A 19,711-nucleotide genomic window follows, 5' to 3' on the forward strand; every position below is an offset into this window, starting at 1 on the left:
ACCAAGGCTGCGGCCACGAACAGGAAGAACGAAGCCGCAAAGGGCGACTCCTCTTCCGCCTGCTGATCACCCAGCATCACTGCGTGGTGAGTCTAGACCTGTGCGAGGCCATCATCGAAGACTGCAGTTTTGGCCAGTTTCATCACCTCGTCGCGGAACCGTTTCAACGTAACTCTACTCTGCAAAAGTTGAGCCTCGGTGGATTCCGCGACTACAACTTCATACGGCCAGCATTATTCGCGGCCATCGCCACGAAGACTGACTTGCAGGAGTTTGATTTCGTGGACAGGGGGGAGTTTCTAGGCCTGATCAACCCGCTTCGGGTACTCCTGGAGAACTCTGAGGCGAACATTTCTAAGCTGTCGATACCGGGTCTACACTTCGACGTAGAGCATGCGAAACGGCTGGTCGCGTCGTTGGGAAGGAACGGCACAATCCTGGAGCTTTCTGTGCACGTCAGCATCCTCTGCTCGCTATTTCCTAGCGGTACAGCGAGGTTCCTAGTTTACGTGGGCAACTGCGAGCGGCTGCAGGCCCTCACAGTGACGGACGACCGAGACGTAGTAGCCACTGTCGAAGTAAGGTCGATAGTCGAAGCGCTGCTGCTACCACGCAGCAATATACTGAGGCTGAAGTTCCTCGGCTTCCTGTTCGATGAGGACTGCGCCTATCAGTTCTCTCGCCTCCTGACACGCAATGGCCCTTTGGAAAGCCTCGATATAATCGAATGCCGCTGGATACGGGTTGCGCCGCTCAGTCCCTATTCGATTATAGCACGGGAGGTAGAACATGGCCTGGGGCTCGTGGGACCGCACATCTCCGGACGTGTTCGCCCATGGGTTGATGCGTTCATTCAGAACACGACCCTCAAGTTCCTTGCTCTCGACTTGTTTCACCTGACTGTAGTGGACTTCGGAATATTCTTTCAAGGCCTCGCGTCCGTGCAGTCCCTCCGCACTGTCCTCTTGGGTGGCGTAGCTGGGAAAGATTTGCCACACGTAGGTCAAATCATCCGGGACACTGGCATGTGCCAGAGAGTGTCCATCGATGCAGAATACCTCGTCTACCCGGCGCTTCTCTACGCTCTCGAAGACTGTCCACAAGTGCTACGTCATGCCTCTGTTAATTCCTCCAGAGAACCAAGCCCTGTCGTCTGCCGTGAAACGTTGCTGAATATGACGACGCCTCGCTGGTGCCAACTAACTACGCTTCGACTGTTTCTGTCTCAAGAATTCTTCGACGACGCCTTGGCTGGCGCATTGGACCAATGCCTGAGGGAGGCAACCTCGCTGAAAGAGCTCGAGTTGGCCGGTTGCGACGAACCCGACCTGAGCCGCCTGACGGGGGAAGAGTCGCCCAACCCTGTTCTGCGGGCACTGTTCAGAAGCCCAAGCATGCGGACACTGAACGTCTCCAGGTTTCGTTTCGGCCTGGCCAATTTGCGGTTCCTGGCCGAAGCTGTGCTAACAGACAGGACGTTGTGCGAGTTTTTGTTCTCCTCATGCGACCCCGCCGAAAACACTAAGCTCCTCCAATTCCTCGCTGAAGACTTTGCACAGAATGATACCATGATCGACTTGCGCGTGTCAAAAGGTGGGGAAGTAGAGACGCAAGAGGAGAGAGCAGTCATCCAAGGCGTCCTCGGCCGTAACGTGGCATTCGTCACTTGCGCAGCGCATTTCGTGGTTTACGGCGAGCGGAGCGCGCGCTGCGAGGACTCATTGGTCAGAGTCCACCACACCTCAGCTCTGACTTCGAAAGTTCAAGAAATGACCACGGCGGACGAAGCTGAAGCGAGAGAAATGATTCGAAGCATGTTTCATACGATGTGACGCCACCAAATCACAAAACCCACAACGAGCGCCGGTTACCTAGCGTCTACAGACCATTTGTGCTTGTCTTGTGTTTAACATATCGTTGCCTGTACAGCCTGATCTTAGTGGCATCTGCGTGTTTTTATAGCTTGACCGCCATTTAGTTGCGCCTACGAGACTGTATTTTAGCATTGACGATGGAGCTGCCTTTTCGTTCCGAAAATAAACTTTTTCTTTCTGAATACCCCATTTCTGCTGTCAACACTTGTAGGCTTGAGCGTGACAAGGGCAGGCTGCTATATGCCCTGGGAATGATTGCGATCTTGATTATAAACACCGCAGGGGATTCATTCCCTGCATACATTACACTTCCCCGCCCGGAGCACGTGCACCTGCTCACCATGGAGCGGGTGTCCGGCGAGAGGGTGCTTTGTCGCATTCAGCACAAGGCAACTGAAATGTTCATTCATGTTAACACTATGCAGTTGCATATATCAGTGCGTGTGGACGTGGTTATCTTTTCGAGCGTTTCATTCAGCGGTATTAATCGCGCACGTGCTCAAAATGCGCGATTACGCGCGTAACGCAGGTCCCTTTCGGCGCTTCGTTACAAACGCGAGAAAGATTAGCGCTATTTTTCCAGCCAGCTGTAGCTGCTTAAAACAAGAAAAGAAATTTGCGTAAGCACACTCTCGGTGTTATCAAGTGAGGAGTTGCATCTAATCAAGAAACGAATGAGCGTGGGACACAGGCGTTGACAATGAATTGACTGTTTCAGCATGTGAAGGAATGTCTTTGCATACACTCGTACCAGAATGAACCTCAGTTGTTAGTGCGCGCTTGTCCTCTGTCCCCCGTTCTTCCAGTTATCGTTTTGTTAGTGTATAGCGCGTTATTCACACCAAATGTACAACCGACTAGCCCACATTGCTGCCTTGCTTTCGAAAAGGAATGCGGAAAGTAGAAAGGAGCTTTCCACCGTGTTGCAGGCAGACGCATTACGAATACCTAAGGCGCCTTTATACTCCGACGTATAACGCGCGTGCGCGCGGCAGGACGATGTCACGTTGGCCAAAGCGAGATCCCCTACACTCCAACGGCGCTTGACCGGTGGCGCGTTCGCCGGCTTCGGCGCACCCCGACCACACTGGCGGTAACATTGAGCATGTGTATTTCACGGATGATTTCGCGCCGAGCGCGTCAGCCTCCGCCGGCCCGGCCAGGCCGCTTCCGCCTCTCGTCGGGGCGGCGCTCCTTCGAAAATCTGCGACAGATGGCGCGTCGAACGTTCTGCGCATGCGCGTCTCCTGGCGCAGCCGCTGCGCCGTGTCGGTGGTGTGTACGGGCTGTAGAAGGGCCGAATTCACGCCTGGCGTGGCGTCGCCAGCCTGACGAGACTGACCACCGCCGGCGCTCGCCCGCACGCCGAGGACGTCGGAAGATAAACGCGCTTTAGATGGACGGCAGCAGGTAATGTACGCTGAAATTTGTCTTGTTGATTGCAGCGCCGTAATGCACAGCCTGTAGGGAGTGGATGGCGCAGATATATGGGAACCAGCGGTAAAGGGCAACGAACAAGAATGAAAGAGGACGACCCAGACAGAAGCGCTGAACTTTCAACTTTATTTCGGAAGAAACTAGTGCAACGTAGTTAGTTTCCTGTCAGGGACCATGACGCGCCAGCAGAGCACTTGAAGCACTCCGGCACGGGATTGCCCAGTATGGCCCCCGGGATCGGTCCGGGACATAATAGCGCGCGTCTTTTCTTATCTTTGCTGTCCAGTCGTTCAACTCGCCTACTTTCAGCACGTGGCAGCGATTGTGGCTCAGCTTGAGCTTGCGGGCAGGCTCGTGCACTTTTTTTCATTCTTCCTGACGACAACAGCAGCAGCAGAGCAAGACCATTTAGATATGACAATGACTCGGGGTATGAAAAGAGCGGCACAAGCAAGCAGAAACCTACACAGCTCTTTATTATAACACATCCAGGAAAGAAATTAAGGAATGCGAAGATGAACGGCCAACAAGGAACACGCCATAAACCAACGGTGATAAAAACACGGTCTTGAAAGCTAAATACGATAAAAGTTATATAAAGTTTACAGGCTAACAACTAAGACCGCAAAAGAATTGAAAGATTAAAGGATCAATTAAGATTAAAGCCAAGTTTTAGGTAGAGATCAACCGATCTCTCAAGAGATGAAAGTGCGAAAAACAGTAGACATGGTGGGAGGGTTGCACCGCTAACGCCTCGAATTTCGTGTCAGATAAGTTCTTTTTCTGGTAGTGAAACAGAAGGCTTGTTTATGCACTTGTCCTTCAGCGATAGTATGTTCACTGCCTCAATGATTTTACGGGGCCTCCTCCCCAGCAGCACAACTAACGACATTGGAATTATATTGGGTAAAGCTGGTATTACAATGGACCGGAAAGAAAGTAGAACTTTCCAATATTGGGCCGATTACGTGTGCGGTTCGGGGTGTTTCTGTTCCTCGCTTTGTTTTTTTTTTCAAATTGTGGACTAGCCTGTTTTCACAGCTTTACAGTCTCAACAATGGATCCCCTGGTTTTCCTGAGATCTTGGCTTACCAACTGGCTCAACAGCAATTGTTGCCCAGATGTATTGGGCACCCGTCGTAGCGTATCCGCGCCTCCTATAGCTACGTTTACAGACATGAGCTTCCACGTTCTGTCGAAGCCACACACGGCGTGGGCCAGCTATGTCCCGAGCAGCACAGAAAATCGGCCCAATATTGGATATGAGCGGTTTTAATCTGGCAATACGTAGGACCGGCATTGCCAATGTATATCCAATATTGGGCCAATTATCTGTGCTGCTTGGGGGCTGGGCTACGTTGAGAGATGCTGCGCTAGGAACATTGTCATCCAAACGCGCGCATTTACCAGTGAAGACTATGCAAAGCGGCTGACGAAAGCAGGTTTTGAGCACTCGTGGATGGATTGTTATGGAAGATGGGAGCATCTCCTTTTAAACTGGGAGATGACAGTTGCCACCTTTCTCGGCTTTTTTCCTTTTATTTCTTTTTCATATTCAGTCTTTAACGGTGTTATAAATCGGTCTATAAACTCGCCATTTGCTTTAAATACATTTTCAATCCTGCACATGTCCCCTCTCTACTTTTGAGCAGCCAATCTTCCTATCGCTTTTTGTTAACTTCCAGCGCAGATTGGTTCACACGATCATTGTTATTGCTAAGCCCTAGGGCCTCAGGGAGAGTGACTGTGCCTGAATCGACATCCAGATGGATACCACCACATTCGAGTATAACGTGTTCAGTTCTTTTCATAGATTTACCACACACACGGGATAAATCATTTATTAAATGTATTACGCTGACTCGTTTGAACCTGTAAGTTAAGTGACTAGATTAACTGCACTAACTGGGAGGCCTTAGCTCTGATCTCAGCTCGGTTGATGATCGTGGGGGTGAATATAAATTATCACTTTTCAAAAGCAATCTCGCCATCGTATAACTGTTTCAAAGGAGCCTTGAATGTACCTCCCTTAAACTTTAAAAGGACATTTTCTAATGCCGCCAACGATTTGCAGTGTAAATAATACCTGTAGAGGAACAAACCAATTGTTCATTCCCTTGCTTGAGTAATGTCACACCATAGCGGCTCAACAGCGATTCTCATTAATTCTAACAGGTCATAAAATTGCCTGTGTAATGCTATAATTTTTCGTTCATTCACAAATGTTATGTGGGCTGGTTTGTTCTTGATTGTTATCGATGTAAACTTATTTGCAGTAGTGAAAAAGTTGAACATAATTCGACGCAGCATCCTTCAACAAAAATCGTTCCTGTTGTTGTTGAAAGCGGTCATTGAGCAAATTGTTGCTGAATTATTATCGTTATTTTTTACTTACTAGACAAGCAGCGCCTTGAAGAGAACGAAAGAGCGCGAAGAACGTGGCAACCAGACCAACAGCTCGTGCCCGAGCGTCTTTCGTCGGCCCTAGACATCCCGCTAAGCAGCCGGGGTGCAAGATCTTCGACGTCACCGCCACCCGGTTTTGTTCCGTGTCCAGCGAGCTTTCATGAAGCCCGACTTAGCGCCGCATCAGCAGCCCGGTGCGGTTAAGCTACCTCCAGCGGATGCAGGTGGACTCAAGGCGGCTTCCAGGTGACCTCTCGCTGCGCAGCTCTTGTGACTATGGCTGTTTACGTGCACAGCCATGGTCACACAACTGGCTCCCTGGTGTGACCATGCACGACCATGGCTGTGCTGTAACTGGCGTCGTCCACAGTATAGTATGTCGCACCTGAGGATTCCCGTGTTCAGCTGGCGGACTGTTAGGGTTAGCAAGATGGGACAGTGAGCCTGGTACTTGCTTGCCCCGGCTGCTGGTACAAACTAAACTCGAATGCGCCTATACGAGAATAAAAAAGGGAGTAAGCTGTCCTCTAACGAATTTCATTTTATGAAAAGGGAGGGCGACAGAGAACAGGTTACACCCCTTTTGCTCATTTCTTTTTAGAGTGCAGGTGTAAGGATCCTTCAACGCCACAAACGTACCCAACAATTCTGTACAGAAGCATTTTGGACCGGAAAACCGTTTATGAACGCAATTTTTTTTCCTATAATGTAAGATTTCACTACAACAGTCAATATATCCGCAGACCGCCTGACGGCAGTCTTGCATTTTTTTGTATCGTTTTCACTGTCATCAAAAGCGTTCGCCATAGTTTTCCTAAGGCAGTCTTAACTGTTCGATGTAATCGATGGAAACGCTTTAAAAGAAATATGTTACTACATATCAGAAGAATGGACCATCAACGTCAATATTTGCTTGACAGTATCTTTTTCAAGCCCCGCCGTGGTGGCTCAGTGGTTATGGCGCTCGGCTGCTGACCCGAATGACGCGGATTTCGATCCAAGCCGCGGTGGTCGAAATTTCCGGAGGCCCTCCCTACGGCGTCCCTAATAGCCTGAGTCGCTTTGGGACGTTGAACCCCCCCCCCCCCCCCATAAATTTTTCAGATTTTCAAAGTTTTTTTCTCGACAATTTAGGCATGGGCACGACAACAGGTTGACGCCGTTAGATGAAGGACACCTTAGTGGAAAATTTTCCTCTGTTGTCTTGAATTGTGTCGTTGCACGTTTCTAATTTAGATGACGGTGATTATGACGGTGTCTATCTCTGTTGCGCGCAGCACTGTCGGCAGTCCCAAGCGGCCGGGCACCGCGGTGGAAGGCAGCAAGAGGAAGCAGCGGGACGCGAGCGAGAAGATGACCAAGACTGCCAGCTTCTGCCTGTCGGCTGAGCAGAGCCACATCGCCGCCGAGGAGAGGGACAAGAAGGGGGTATCGGCGGCCAAGAGCATCGTCGTCACGCTGCTCAGCTTGAACCAGGTATGCGCGTATGCATATAGCATGTTTAGTAGGAAGCGCAAAAAAAGACGGATGAGGGAAGGAGTATAGTGGACACAAAAACACGTTCACGAGCGCTACTACCAACTGTTTATTCATGATTGATTGATTGATGTTTCTGAGAGGAAGAAGGAAAAGGAAAGAGCGCGGGCTTGCCTATTGGCTCAAGCAGAGCCACGCTCGCTGCCGCGTGCTGAAAGTAGGAGGGGTGAAGGATAGCAGAGGAAAGAGTAAAATGAAACACGTGCCGCGCTTATATGCCCCGGGCTGATCCCGGAGGCAGTGCAATACCGTGCCGACCCGTGCCAGATTGCTTGAAGCCAAGCACTCCGCCATATCCCAAAATAACTTTAATGTCTTAGGTCCAAGGGCCCGCTGCCGATATTAAATCAGGTACCAGGTATCAACCATAGCATGAGCCATATAGCATATTCATGCTGTAGTACAGGGGATATATAAGAACAGAATGTCGAGCATGCGCGTAGACAGGCACAAAGACCGCACATCAGTCAAGAGCACAAGTTAATTGAAAAACCCATCTAGAAAAGCACATTCAGCGTAATATACGTGCACAGACGTGTCACCGACACACCGTTCGGACAGCTTTCTGATATATTAAAGACTCTAGAACGAGTCTAACCCTATTATTACCGCTCTTTCCAAGAATCGTGGTCTTCTGAAATCTTGCCCTACACGTGCACGAAGCAAGGTGCCGCACGAGATTCGCACTAGTGTCATTATTTTCTTTGTTTCTGGTATGCTGCCGTAGCCGGTCATTTATACAGCGGCCAGTTTGGCCAACGCATGAAGCGCCACATTAGAGGGGAATGCACTACACCGCACCTATTGCACATTTAGCTTAGGCGCTCACATGTTTTTTTGTTGCAGCCCCTACTGGCACAACCAGTGATGGGAGGGCATAGCCTAGACAGCTTGTTGGGTGCTGAGAACACCAAGGACACATTGTGCCTGCCAGCCACTTTTTTTCAGGTCGTGGGAGAGTTGGTGTACATAAGGGACCACCACCGGCTTTGAAGGAGGGGGTTCAGATCTTTTGTGGGCGCCTTTATACTTCTGCAGGAGGATTTCGGCGACAGCTTAAATAACCGGGCCAGGGAAGCCTACTGATAAATGTCGCGAAACGTGATTATTCAAATTCTGTTGTATTTTATGTTTGCAAGATTTTTGAAGCGCAGGTGCCATCAATACATCATGTGCAGCGTTTTGTTGGAAGAGGAGGAAAAGTTTTATTAACTATAGTGTGCTTGTCTTTCTGAGTGGAGCCCTCAGTTCAGGGCTCCACGTGCCGCCGTCATCCTGCGTGCTTGCCCGAGCAGCTGTCGCTGGTCTTGCGAGTTCGTGCCGTCTCAGGAAGAAGGGGTCTCAGTCCACGATCCCGTTGGCCACCGCTATCTTCTTGGCCCACTCAATAACGCCGGCGCTGGTCGGTCGGCTCTGTGCTTAACAGGGCATCTTCACAAGGGGAAAAGAGGGGGGGGGGGTGATATTGTGCCGGGTAATGGGGTGGTATTGTGCCGCCGGGTGGTATTGTGCAGGTCCAAACGGAATGCTAAAGTGTAGGTCGGTGTTCTTGGCAGCTCGGGCATTTGTCTGGGTAGAGGGTAGGGAAGAAGTGTTTTTGATACGGATTAGGATACGTGTGAGTCGGAAGTTGACGCCATGCCAAAGCTTCGGCCTTTGTCAGTGTTGGGTGCAGTGGTGGCATTGTTCTTCTTGGTGTACGGTAATATTCTGTGATGTGGGAGTAAGTGTGCACAGCCGCGAAGGCGCCCTCTGTGTCTGCTTTCTCCCCCGCTTCCGTCGACAGCGCCCGGGAGGTTGCTGCTCGGGTGGGCGCGTGGCGGTCTCCTCAGCCGCCGCGCTTGAGCTCATGCCCCGAATGGAGCCCATATTTCAATTGAACCAGTGGCAGTTATAACGACTAGTCCCAAAGTGTCGGTGCCGGGCGGGTATTTAGCCGTATCGACATGTAGTACGTTTTGGTCAGAGCCGTATTGGCGCAGGAGTGCTTTGACTCTGGCTGTCCTACCGCTGGCGTGGAGCTCGGGGTGCATGTTCTTTGGAACTGGCTCGACTCGGATCTTAGCTGTGATTGTGGGCGGGATGGCGTGGTGATTAACTCTGCTGCAAAGGAGTGGTCGGTTCCGGGTAGCCTAGTCGGCGCAGAACTGTCGGACTTATTCTCGTGTCTCGGAAGACGCGTAGACTGGCCGGTCCTTTGGGCTTCCATCAGCTTTTTTGCCGTGCTGCAAGAGCTGCAGTCTTATAAGAGAATGGGTAAGAGCGCGTGCCTGGATATTTATTGGTGTTCGATAGTTGTAATCACTAAATGAGCTGCCATCTCCAGCTTGTCCGAAAATTTAATTACTTCAAAAATGGCGCTATCACATCAGGTGAGTCACATGGCGCTGACAACTGGCAAGCTATCACAGACAGGGCTGTGACAACTAGTGGTCAGAGCATATATGTTCTTCGGCTCTCGCATGATTGTTTTTTGCTCTTAGTCTTCGGGCAAAAACTAGCCAACTTGCCTAGAAAGAAATATCACTGAAGGCGCTTCGGGACTCGCTGTATATGCCATGCTTTCCAAAACCGCTTTTATTATTCTTGTACGAATCAGTTGTGATTGTATGTGTCATACATTGTACTCAACTGTTCCCCTCCCGTGACACCCTCTTCTGCGCAGTTCGCTTTCGCCGCCCGCCCAAGAGCAATGAGGGTGGAGTCCTTCGAAGTCATACGGTGAGTGTCCCATGCGCGCTGTGTCTGCAGGAAACAATGTAATGGTTGCCTTGGAACCTGGGGAGTGCAGAAAAGGCGGCATTCGAAGTTAACTCAAGAATTTTCAGGATGGTGTCTGTACCATGGGGGGAGGGGGGGGGCAAAAAATAACAGACCTTCCCTTTAAGTTCCGGGCCATGCCACTAGAGGCGCCAACTGACAATGCACTTGCGATGTCGAAACGGGCCCCCTGCGCCGGTCTCAACACCAGCAGTATTTCATCAGGCGGCGCCTTCACGTAGAGCGGCATGGACTGGAACTTGGAGGGAGGTCTGTTACTTTTGCCCCCAAAATATCGAAGCCCACAGAAGACCACAAAGTAACTATAATATAGTGTAACATCGACATTGCTTATTACTAAAGTAGCCGGAGTACCCAGGCTCGATCCCGACCATGGCAGTCTCATTTCGACGGAGGCGGAATACTAGAGGCCCGTGTACTGTGCGATGTCAGTGCATGCTAAACAACCCCAGATGATCGAAATTTTCAGGAGCCCTCCACTACGTTGTCTATTATAGCCTGAGTCGCTTTGGGACGTTGAACCCCCTTAGACCAAATCATTGTTACCAAAGCGGTGATCAGTGGCCACTGAGCGATCAGTGGCTACTCAGTGGCTGCTCAGGAGCTACTAAATGACTACTCGATAGCAGTGGCATTCGCCTTCTGGCAGAAGGCCTGCGAAGACCTGCGAACTCCTATGCAGAAGGCTTCTGCATACGACTTCGCAGGTGCAGTCCCGCCTGCGGCGGCCGCATTTCTGCGTCGGTGAATTGAGAAAGCTTCATGCGCCGAGGTTTCACTGCGCGTTAAAGAACCTTCGATGGTCAATATGAATTCGGAGCCCTCCGCTACGACGTTCATAATATATAGGCCACGCGCATCGTACCAAACGGCACTAGCACGTACTTACTTTGGCACAAAAAAATTCATTAAACGTTAGAAATTCGGGGATGGAAAGCAGTGGACACAGCGACGACGAGCTGAAGAATGGTGCAGTTTCGTAAACCACAGTTTGGATTCGTAACGAGCATTAATGTGCCTCAATGGTACGTTCAATTAAGACGGCACAAAAATATTGACGGTTTTTTTTTTCTTGTGCTCATGTGGCTTCAGCCTTTGATGACATGCCGATCACTGTCGGCCTGGATTTGACTGCGTTCTAGTACCCTGTTAATTTCTCCGCACACAAACTGGCTGCATGTAAATGAGCTGCCTTTCATGTCACACTGATAATTGAGTCTCACAAGAAACCGTCTCATAATACTGTGCACAACAATCCTGCATGCGTTTCAACTGATGTCTGGGAAGCAAAGCTGCATCAGCAGTTTCCCTCAAATTGAAGTGCTCATATTCACGTCAACGTCAGTCTGATTTGTATTGTTCTACCTCCTCAAGAAGCCTGATCAGCGCGCTATCTAATGAGAGCTGCGCATCTAACTATTACCGCAAACGGTTCGTCTTCTTACGCAGCAAGCGCATCCAGGTGAAGGAGAAACCGCCCAGCCCAATCCCGCTGCAGACGACCCTCGGCGTCTGCCTCACCGTATTCCTCCATGCTGTTCCTGGTCGCCTACTTGGCCACCGGAATGTGTGAGCCACTACTCGCTTAGGCTTAGGGGCACCGCAACGGTGGTCTCATCATCATCATCAGCAGCAGCATCAGCCTGATTACATCCACTGCAGGGCAAAGGCCGCTCCCATGAACCTCCTTGTTAACCCTGTCCTTTGTCAGCTGCGCCCACCCAATGCCTGCAAACTACCTAATGTCATCCGCCCACCTAACCTTTTGCCGTCCCCTGCTACGCTTGGCTTCTCTTGGAATCCACTCCGATACCCTTAAGGACCAGAGGTTATCTTGCCTTTGCATTACATGCATTGCCCAAGTCCATTTCTTCCTCTTGATTTCAACTAGGATGTCCTTAACACGCGTTTGTTCCCTCACCCACTCTGCCCGCTCCCGGTCTTTTAACGTTACACCTATTGTTTCTCTTTCGATGGCTCGCTGCGCTGCCCTTATCTTAAGCTGAACACTTTTCGTGATAGGCAATGACGAGTTAATGAATTCGCCTAGCTTGCGGGAGGTGCGGGGTTCGATCCCCAGTGCCGCCGTGTATACGCACCGGCATCATAAACAAACAGCATTTCAGCCTAAATAAGCCGGTGCTCGACTTATTTAGGGTGAAATGCTAGGAAAACGGGTCTTTGACCCAACCTTGAGAAGAATAAAAGTACCTTGTGCCATAGCGCTCTTTGGCAACAGATGCCCTTGCGCCATAAAAATCCATCATCGTCATAGGCTTTCACCTGTCGCTGCTGTAGGCCAGGTCAGACAAGCAAACATCTCGTACGAACCCGTTCAGTCACGAAGTGTGAATCATAAGGAGAAAAAATTTGAGATTTACAGGTATTTGATAGGAACGTATGTCAAGGTTGCACCGAAGAAATTCTCACCCTCTATTGACCATCAAATCTGCAATTTCTGTCCAATTATCAAATTTACACACTGCGAATACTTGCGAGGTGGCAAGTGTACTTATTTCGACTCATTTATGGCAATAAGTCGTTGTGTAAACAAGTAATGATATTTTAGGTTTTTAGGCGCTTATGCTTTACAAAACAAGCAGTTGATATATCGAATCCCCCAGTCTAAGTAAAAAATATGCCATGTTCCGCATAAAATTATTTCTCCAATGGCGCATTCACTGATGGGAATTGTCTTTATTCTGTAAAAAAGAGCTGGTCCCAAACAAAATACAACAGCAATTTTTATCGTCCTTTCTTTACGACATACTTTTTTAAGTATTGCGCACTTGTCTGTTGTTGCGACAGAATTGACTCCGTCGTGACGACAGGAGATAACCTGAAGAATTATCGAAACCTATCGAAACTGAAGAAAATTACCGAAACTGAAGAATTATCGATCTCTATTTCTGGAGCGCGTTGGAAAAATAATCTGAACTCTCGGCAAGCTGAAGATTTGATGCAGCAGTGAGAGGGTTAAGCGAATCCGGACATTCTATTCCTTTGTTGCTGTCGGTAACAGAAACTGTTGCAGTAAGCAGGTTGTTCTGAAACGAATCCTTCCCGAAAAAACAAGGAAGGTGTTGTGTTCTAGCGTATTCATGCATTTTTCATAATCTAAAGAAAGTGGGCTTTCGAAGAAATATTCGCATGGTGCATTCTGCCACGATTATGATAGCCAAACTCCGTAAACTGACCACACGCAGCGCAAGCTGCACATCTCCAATGCAGTTTAACCGACAACTTCTCAATCTCACATGCTTAAAAAATGTCCCTGATGTATCACGCTCCGCTGGAGCGAACAAGTGATAACGAAGGCTAATGACGGAATTCATTACACATCAGCCTACGCACGAAAGCAGCCAACGCATGTACAGTTCTACACGGCTACAGAGCTGCGCCTTTTTTATAGTGTAGTGCCCCGCCAGCAGCCAAACGCCTCTTAGATAGAACGGTGCATGCAGTGAATAATGGAGCAAATAACTAATGCAAAGAACTGCAGCAAAATAAATGTAGAATTGGGGTCAGGCGGATGCTAGTGAGTACAGCCAGGTACAACTCAATAACGAATTGACAAATGTTCCCCAATATAGTCCTCCAGCCTGTGGCGCCTATCGATTTTCATCACATAAATCGCGCTTAATCCGGTTAGGCTGTGGTTAATTTCCTTTCCCCTGGTATATCACCATAGCAAGTCTAAAAGGGTGACGCAATGGTTCATCCACTTCGATGTGCTTGCGCGACCATAAAGGGGGCTGGTAGATGCAAGCTAGGTAGTTAAGCACGGCCTGACCAGATTAACCGCTGTGTTTTATGAAAATTCGTCCACACATTTGCTGGAGGGCCTCCTTTGGGAGGGGCATTTACCGATTCGTTTTTGGTTGTATCCGACTGTCGTGACTTCACTAATCAAAAGCCCACTGCACAGTGGCGGGAGTTTCTATAAACACATTGGACTGATATCGAAAGGCCTTGCGCCTTCCACCTCTTCCAATGCACTCACTACACTAGTGTGGTACAACTCAGAACAAAGCAGCAAGTGCCCCCATTGTCACAATGTCCTGGTCAACCGCATTGAACCTGCTTGCATCTGTCACAGCAGCTAGCGGCTCTGGCAGATGCTAGGTGGTTGACAACGACGTCTTAACAATAGGTCAATGCCATTGGTTGTAGGGACTTCCTTGGGGTAATTTTCTGCTTCATTCTTGAGTTGTGTATTCTTATAACCGCACCTGAATCACAAGACCGTTTGAAATGGCGCAAACTCATCTGGTTACACATTCACACCGCCGTCTCCCTGGCCCATGTCGGGCAGGGCTTGAATGCCGATGGTTCCTGCCACATCATAACACTGTGCATTCGCCGTTTAATCCGAAAAAATTTCCTTAGCTTAAACTACCTGTAATACTCTCATCGTTCACAAAATGAACACGCGATATTTTATAGTTCCGACATCCTACGACCCCGTGGACAAGCAGACAAGGGAATCAAAAAGAGGGGCTCGTTAGAACAATGGTGATGGAACTTCTCGGCATAACTTAAGAGTCTGGACGGTGGCTAGCGCAAGTTTTCCTAGCAGATGTAAGCTGCAATCTTATTCTTATTCATTCCTCACAAATTCCCCTCTGCTGATATCGTTACAGAACATTGTGCCCTTCATTGTGACCTAGGTGTAAGGTATCTCAGGCGAGTTGGGGCTGTTCCATGGCTTGAGAAAGCACTGAAGACGAGACTAAGATTAAGAAATCCGCACTATAAAGAAATGCAGGCAACAGTGCTGGCCCTGTGTTTCTTGCGTCCTGTCTCAGTCATATTTTTCGTTATTTCCTTACTAAAAATGGTGTATAGACACTCCATAGACTTCTTATAGACTCTATCGCCTTCCTATAGATATTTCTTCTTGTCTATTCATAGTCTATAGACTGTCTACAGACAAAAGTCTACTAAAAGTGTATGGCCATAAATCTATAGATATTCTATAGACTGTATAGAGAATTTGTATTGCCGATAGACTGCAAAAATAACTCGGACCAACTCGCTCCACAGGCCGTTATGCCTATAGACGGTTATCTCGGATTCGTCTAAAGACAGTCTATAGATTATATACAGAAGTCTATGGGCAGTCTATAGACGGTGTAAAAATTTGTTAGGGTGATTTTGTTCTTTCTCAAGACAGTTACCCAAAATACACTCCTGGTTGTGCTGCGATCGCAGGATTGGCCGCTGCTTTACACTGGCACCGACGACGCCGTAGAGCTGGATCAGGTGCCAGGAAAGATGGCGGCAGCTGTGCGCAAGAGACCTATGAAGCGAAGGCCGACTCACCAGGCCTCGCCAACGGAAGCGCCTCAGAGATATTTTAGCGCAATATTGCAGTTTAATTCTTTACGTGGTTGTAATCTTTTCTAGAGTTCTTGTATGTGTAGTTCTACCTGAAGTAGGTCGGTAGTACTCGGTTCAATAATCTTTATTCAAAGCACGGTGAAAACTTTACTTGACGGTCTCCTTGTTTAACTGAGTGTCTCAATCTATTCCTTGGAGGACCTTGAAACGAGCCAGCTCGGAGAGTGCACTGTTTGTACAATAGGTCGTCATGTGGCGATCGGTGCAGCTGGGACAGCGGCAGAGTGACTTCACAAAGTACACAGCACCGAACACGGCCGAGCAGTGTGACCAGGTGTATACGAGTCGGTCGCGTTATGCCTATGTTTTCGGGGATTTCATTAGAAACTTTTTTAGAGCTGTCTCTTTTTACCTCAGCCGCTCAGTTTTGCGTCACCGTCATCGGCGGCGGCCGCACCGCCATCCGCAGTACAGAATCTATTATGCTGTGCGATGAGGCGGCGCAACCAAACTCAACACAGCGTACGGCAATCCCGACCTCGGTGGCTGCGTTTTTATGGAGGAAAAACGCTAAGGCGCCCGTGTGCTGTGCGATGTCAGTGCACGTTAAAGATCCCCAGGTGGTCGAAATTATTCCGGAGCCCTCCACTACGGCACCTATTCTTCCTTTCTTCTTTCACTCCCTCCTATATCCCTTCTTTTACAGCCGCCGCGGTGGCTGAGTGGTTACGGCGCTCGGCTGCCGGCCCGAAAGACGCGGGTTCGATCCCGGCCGCGGCGGTCGAATTTCGATGGAGGCGAAATTCTAGAGGCCCGTGTACTGTGCGATGTCAGTGCACGTTAAAGAACACCAGGTGGTCGAAATTTCCGGAGCCCTTCACTACGGCGTCTCTCATAGCCTGAGTCGCTTTGGGACGTTAAACCCCCATAAACCATAAACCAAACCTTCTTTTACGGCGCGGTTCAGGTGTCCAAAGATAAATGAGACAGATACTGCGCCATTTCCTTTCCCCAAAAACCAATTATTATTATTATTATTATTACGGCAATCAAGTTAGACAGAATTTTAATAGGTTTTTGGGGAAAGGAAATGGCGCAGTATTTGTCTCATATAACGGCGGACACCTGAACCGCGCCGTAAGGGAAGGGATAAAGGAGGGAGTGAAAGCAGAAAAAGGAGGAGCCCTCCACAACGGCACCTCTCTTCCTTCCTTCTTTTATGATATTATCCATGATATTCAGCATCCAACTCACTTAGCGATCATAAGGCCGTCACGCTACATTAAGAAATTGTAACTGTAAAAATAGAAGTATTCTGCAATATTGTTTGCTCGAACTGCAGTGAACGTCCGAACATTCGATCACTTTACCCAAGCGAAACTGTCGTTTTTTCATTTACTCCATGCAAACTTTTCACGCTATTGTATGGTGCCCAAGTCTTTTGCTGCACCTCGTCATGCTATATAGAGACAAGATTTGCTTGGATACGACCACTGTGCTCCTCTTCTTGCCGTGGTCGCTTATATAAGCTCATCCGTTTAAGTTCGCAAGCCGTCTTCGCTCGTCCCTGGCATGCTTCATGATCGGGGCGCCTTTTTGTCCTCCTAGCATGACATGATGTTTACTGCACGGTTAAGAAAAGTGGATGAGTAATAGGTATTCCATTACTCCTCACCCACCGGAAATTTATTTTGTATACAAATTTTTAGAAGCCATGGGCAAATATTATGAAAGTGCCTTACATAAGCACTGTTGGAAATCATGTGGCAAAGTCTATAGGTTGCTCGTTCTGCAAAATTACTTTGAATCATAAGCCTAAGTTTTTAAATACTGGCACGGGAAAAAAAGTAAATTTTGAAGCAGATAAGAAATATTTTCAATGAGACATCATTTACGTAGCGATTTTTTACCCTCCTAAAAGAACTAGCCAACGAAAGGGTTAGCAGATTGCTGGCGCATATTTTGCGGCCGCTGCAAGCGCAACGCCGATCGAGTCGGGGCAGCGCTCCGGAAATGAGCGGATTTTGTTTTCACAGAGCGTGCGTCTTGAGGCGCTAGCTACTGCATCGCGCGGTTTTCCCTAGGCGAATATGTGAAACAATTGCCAATTAGCCTAAAAACTGAACACCTTTTCGGGATGTAAAAATGTTGCAGACTAGGTCACACGGCTCATAGCAGCACCCAACTAGTCGGTTTCATACAACTTGCTAGGGCACTCCTTTTTTAATATCTTGGTTATAAGATCCAGGTTCCAATTAACTCTTATTTGGCATATCGTAACAGAAATAGAAAGGCTGCTGCCTTCATTTAGGCACAGGCGCAAGAACCGCATTTGCTTCCATAAATGTAAAAATCTGGTAATTTTCACTTCCAAACGCGTCATATAAGCTTGACTGCTGAAAAGTGGTCTATACTATTCTGTCCGCAACGGTACAATTCACGTATGGCCCACTGTCTCCGTCCTGTCTCCAAGCACTCAGCTCAATTTCTTTTTCCCTTACTGTCTCAATCAATCTGTCGCTGTACCTCTGGATTTGTAATAATGACCTTAATGTTGTTCTCTTTCAGTTTTGCGCATATGCTTGTGGTTATTATGCAACCTACAAACATAGTCTTGCTTATTGGTTATTTATATGTGCTCTTTATTGATTCTTTATTCTTTAATGTGATTATCTTCACTAATTGCAAGACATTATTAATCATTCACAGTGTGTATGCATTTATGGCGAGTCCATTTGTTCTGTCTTGTGCATTAATTGCTTGTCGCAGCTCCCGTTGCGAAAAGTAGCCCGAGGCGTTGGCAGGTGCCAAAACCTCTTTTTCATGTGCATGTGAAGTTCTAAAATTGAATATTTTCTACAGAACTAAGTTACTTTCTAGCCCCCACGGCGGAGCCGCGCGCTGCAGTACACAGCGTTTACAGATGATCCAGTCCCGGGAGTGCCGCGGACACGTGTTTTTCCGCGAACTTTTTGAATGGGCTCTCCGCGGCGGCAGCGGCTTGCAGCCTGTTTATTTTTTTCGACAACTTCCCTATCTTGAATTGCAACCTCCTCCTTCCCCCGGAACTCCGCGAGGAAACGCGCGCGTCTTAACCGCTTGCCCTTTCCCCCTCCATCCTGGCACAGGAGGGGCCCTTCACATTACTATCCTTTCAATTCCTCCCCCCCTCCCCCCCAACGCGGCGCCTTTCCCCCATTGTCGCCAAGACAGAAATTCTTTTCTCTTGGCCTTGCGAGCTTTTTGAGGCTTCTTTCTTCTGTCCAGCCCATGCCTGTTTCTCACTGCTTGCCGCGTTCCCACTGTAACCTCTACTTCAGTTGACTGACGGAACACATAGCCCTTCGGACCCGGTTTTTCCCTTCTGCAGTTGATATTTTTTACATACGTATCGCCAACCATTTAGGGCCACCTGGTTGATACCCGAGTACATCACCATCATTGCAGCATTGCGTAAAAATAGTATTACTAATGCGTTTATTAATATAGGATAGCACCTCGTGGTCCTGAGCACTGTCCACTAGTCCAGAAAAGTAGTCATTAAACTTATTGGTAAGGCTGCAATCATCATATTTGGCGCCGTCGATAGTAACTGCATATACTAGATTTGAATAAATTCGGTTTAAAAGCATATTCAGCTACGCTTGGTTCTGGTTACTAACACCATCAAACAGGTTGAGACGATACGCGTTTCTGGCTGTCCTTGAAGCAGAGTTCAGTTTGCTCTGGTACGATTTAAAAGAGAAAAATCCTCTTTATTGCGTGTTTGTAGGAATTTGTTGAACAACTTGCCTTTTTTATATCATTTAAGGATTATAGGTGTGATCCACGGCTTCCTGGGTTGCTTACGCTTGTGACAAGTCTTATACGGAGATTTTTTTTTAATATGCCGAGGGGTAAAAAGTGCTATAAAAGAAATAAACGCTTCATCCACAGTGTCATGTGCAAATGTTTCTCTCCCCTCCCTCCCTTCCCGCCCATCTCAGCTTCAGATATCACGCCGAAATGTATCTAATATTGTTTTATTAATAAGCTGTGTCTGAACGAATTAAAAGTAATCTAGATGCAGTTTTCGAAATATGACAAGGCATGCGAAGAAGTAAGAAGTTGGCTCCTAAAATCTGAACCAGATTGATTCTCTGTTCCCGCAGTTATAGAAAAGTTAGATAATGTTGATTCTGTCGCAAACTAAATTCATAAAAACTTTCCCACCTTTTGTCACAAGTTCATGCGTACAAGCATAGCGCCCGCAGGTCAAACCTTGTCTAAGATGCGTGACTGATAACCCAGAAGAAATTTGGAATGATGCCAAGTGTTTGTTAATTGAACTCTGC

At 48.2% G+C, this 19,711-nt stretch overlaps 1 protein-coding gene across 1 annotated transcript; it reads left to right on the forward strand.

Moving 5' to 3' along the window:
• The first annotated feature begins 3,170 nt into the window (after nucleotides 1-3,170).
• LOC144102224 (uncharacterized) lies at nucleotides 3,171-11,607 on the forward strand. Its single transcript, XM_077635536.1, has 5 exons — nucleotides 3,171-3,284; nucleotides 5,710-5,963; nucleotides 6,995-7,193; nucleotides 9,919-9,974; nucleotides 11,484-11,607. The coding sequence occupies exons 2-5, from the start codon at nucleotides 5,878-5,880 to the stop codon at nucleotides 11,605-11,607; spliced, it is 465 nt and encodes a 154-aa protein (XP_077491662.1). The 5' UTR covers nucleotides 3,171-3,284; nucleotides 5,710-5,877.
• The last annotated feature ends 8,104 nt before the right edge of the window (nucleotides 11,608-19,711 follow it).

Source organism: Amblyomma americanum, chromosome 8 (genome assembly GCF_052857255.1).
Source record: "Amblyomma americanum isolate KBUSLIRL-KWMA chromosome 8, ASM5285725v1, whole genome shotgun sequence".
NCBI lineage: Eukaryota > Metazoa > Arthropoda > Arachnida > Ixodida > Ixodidae > Amblyomma > Amblyomma americanum.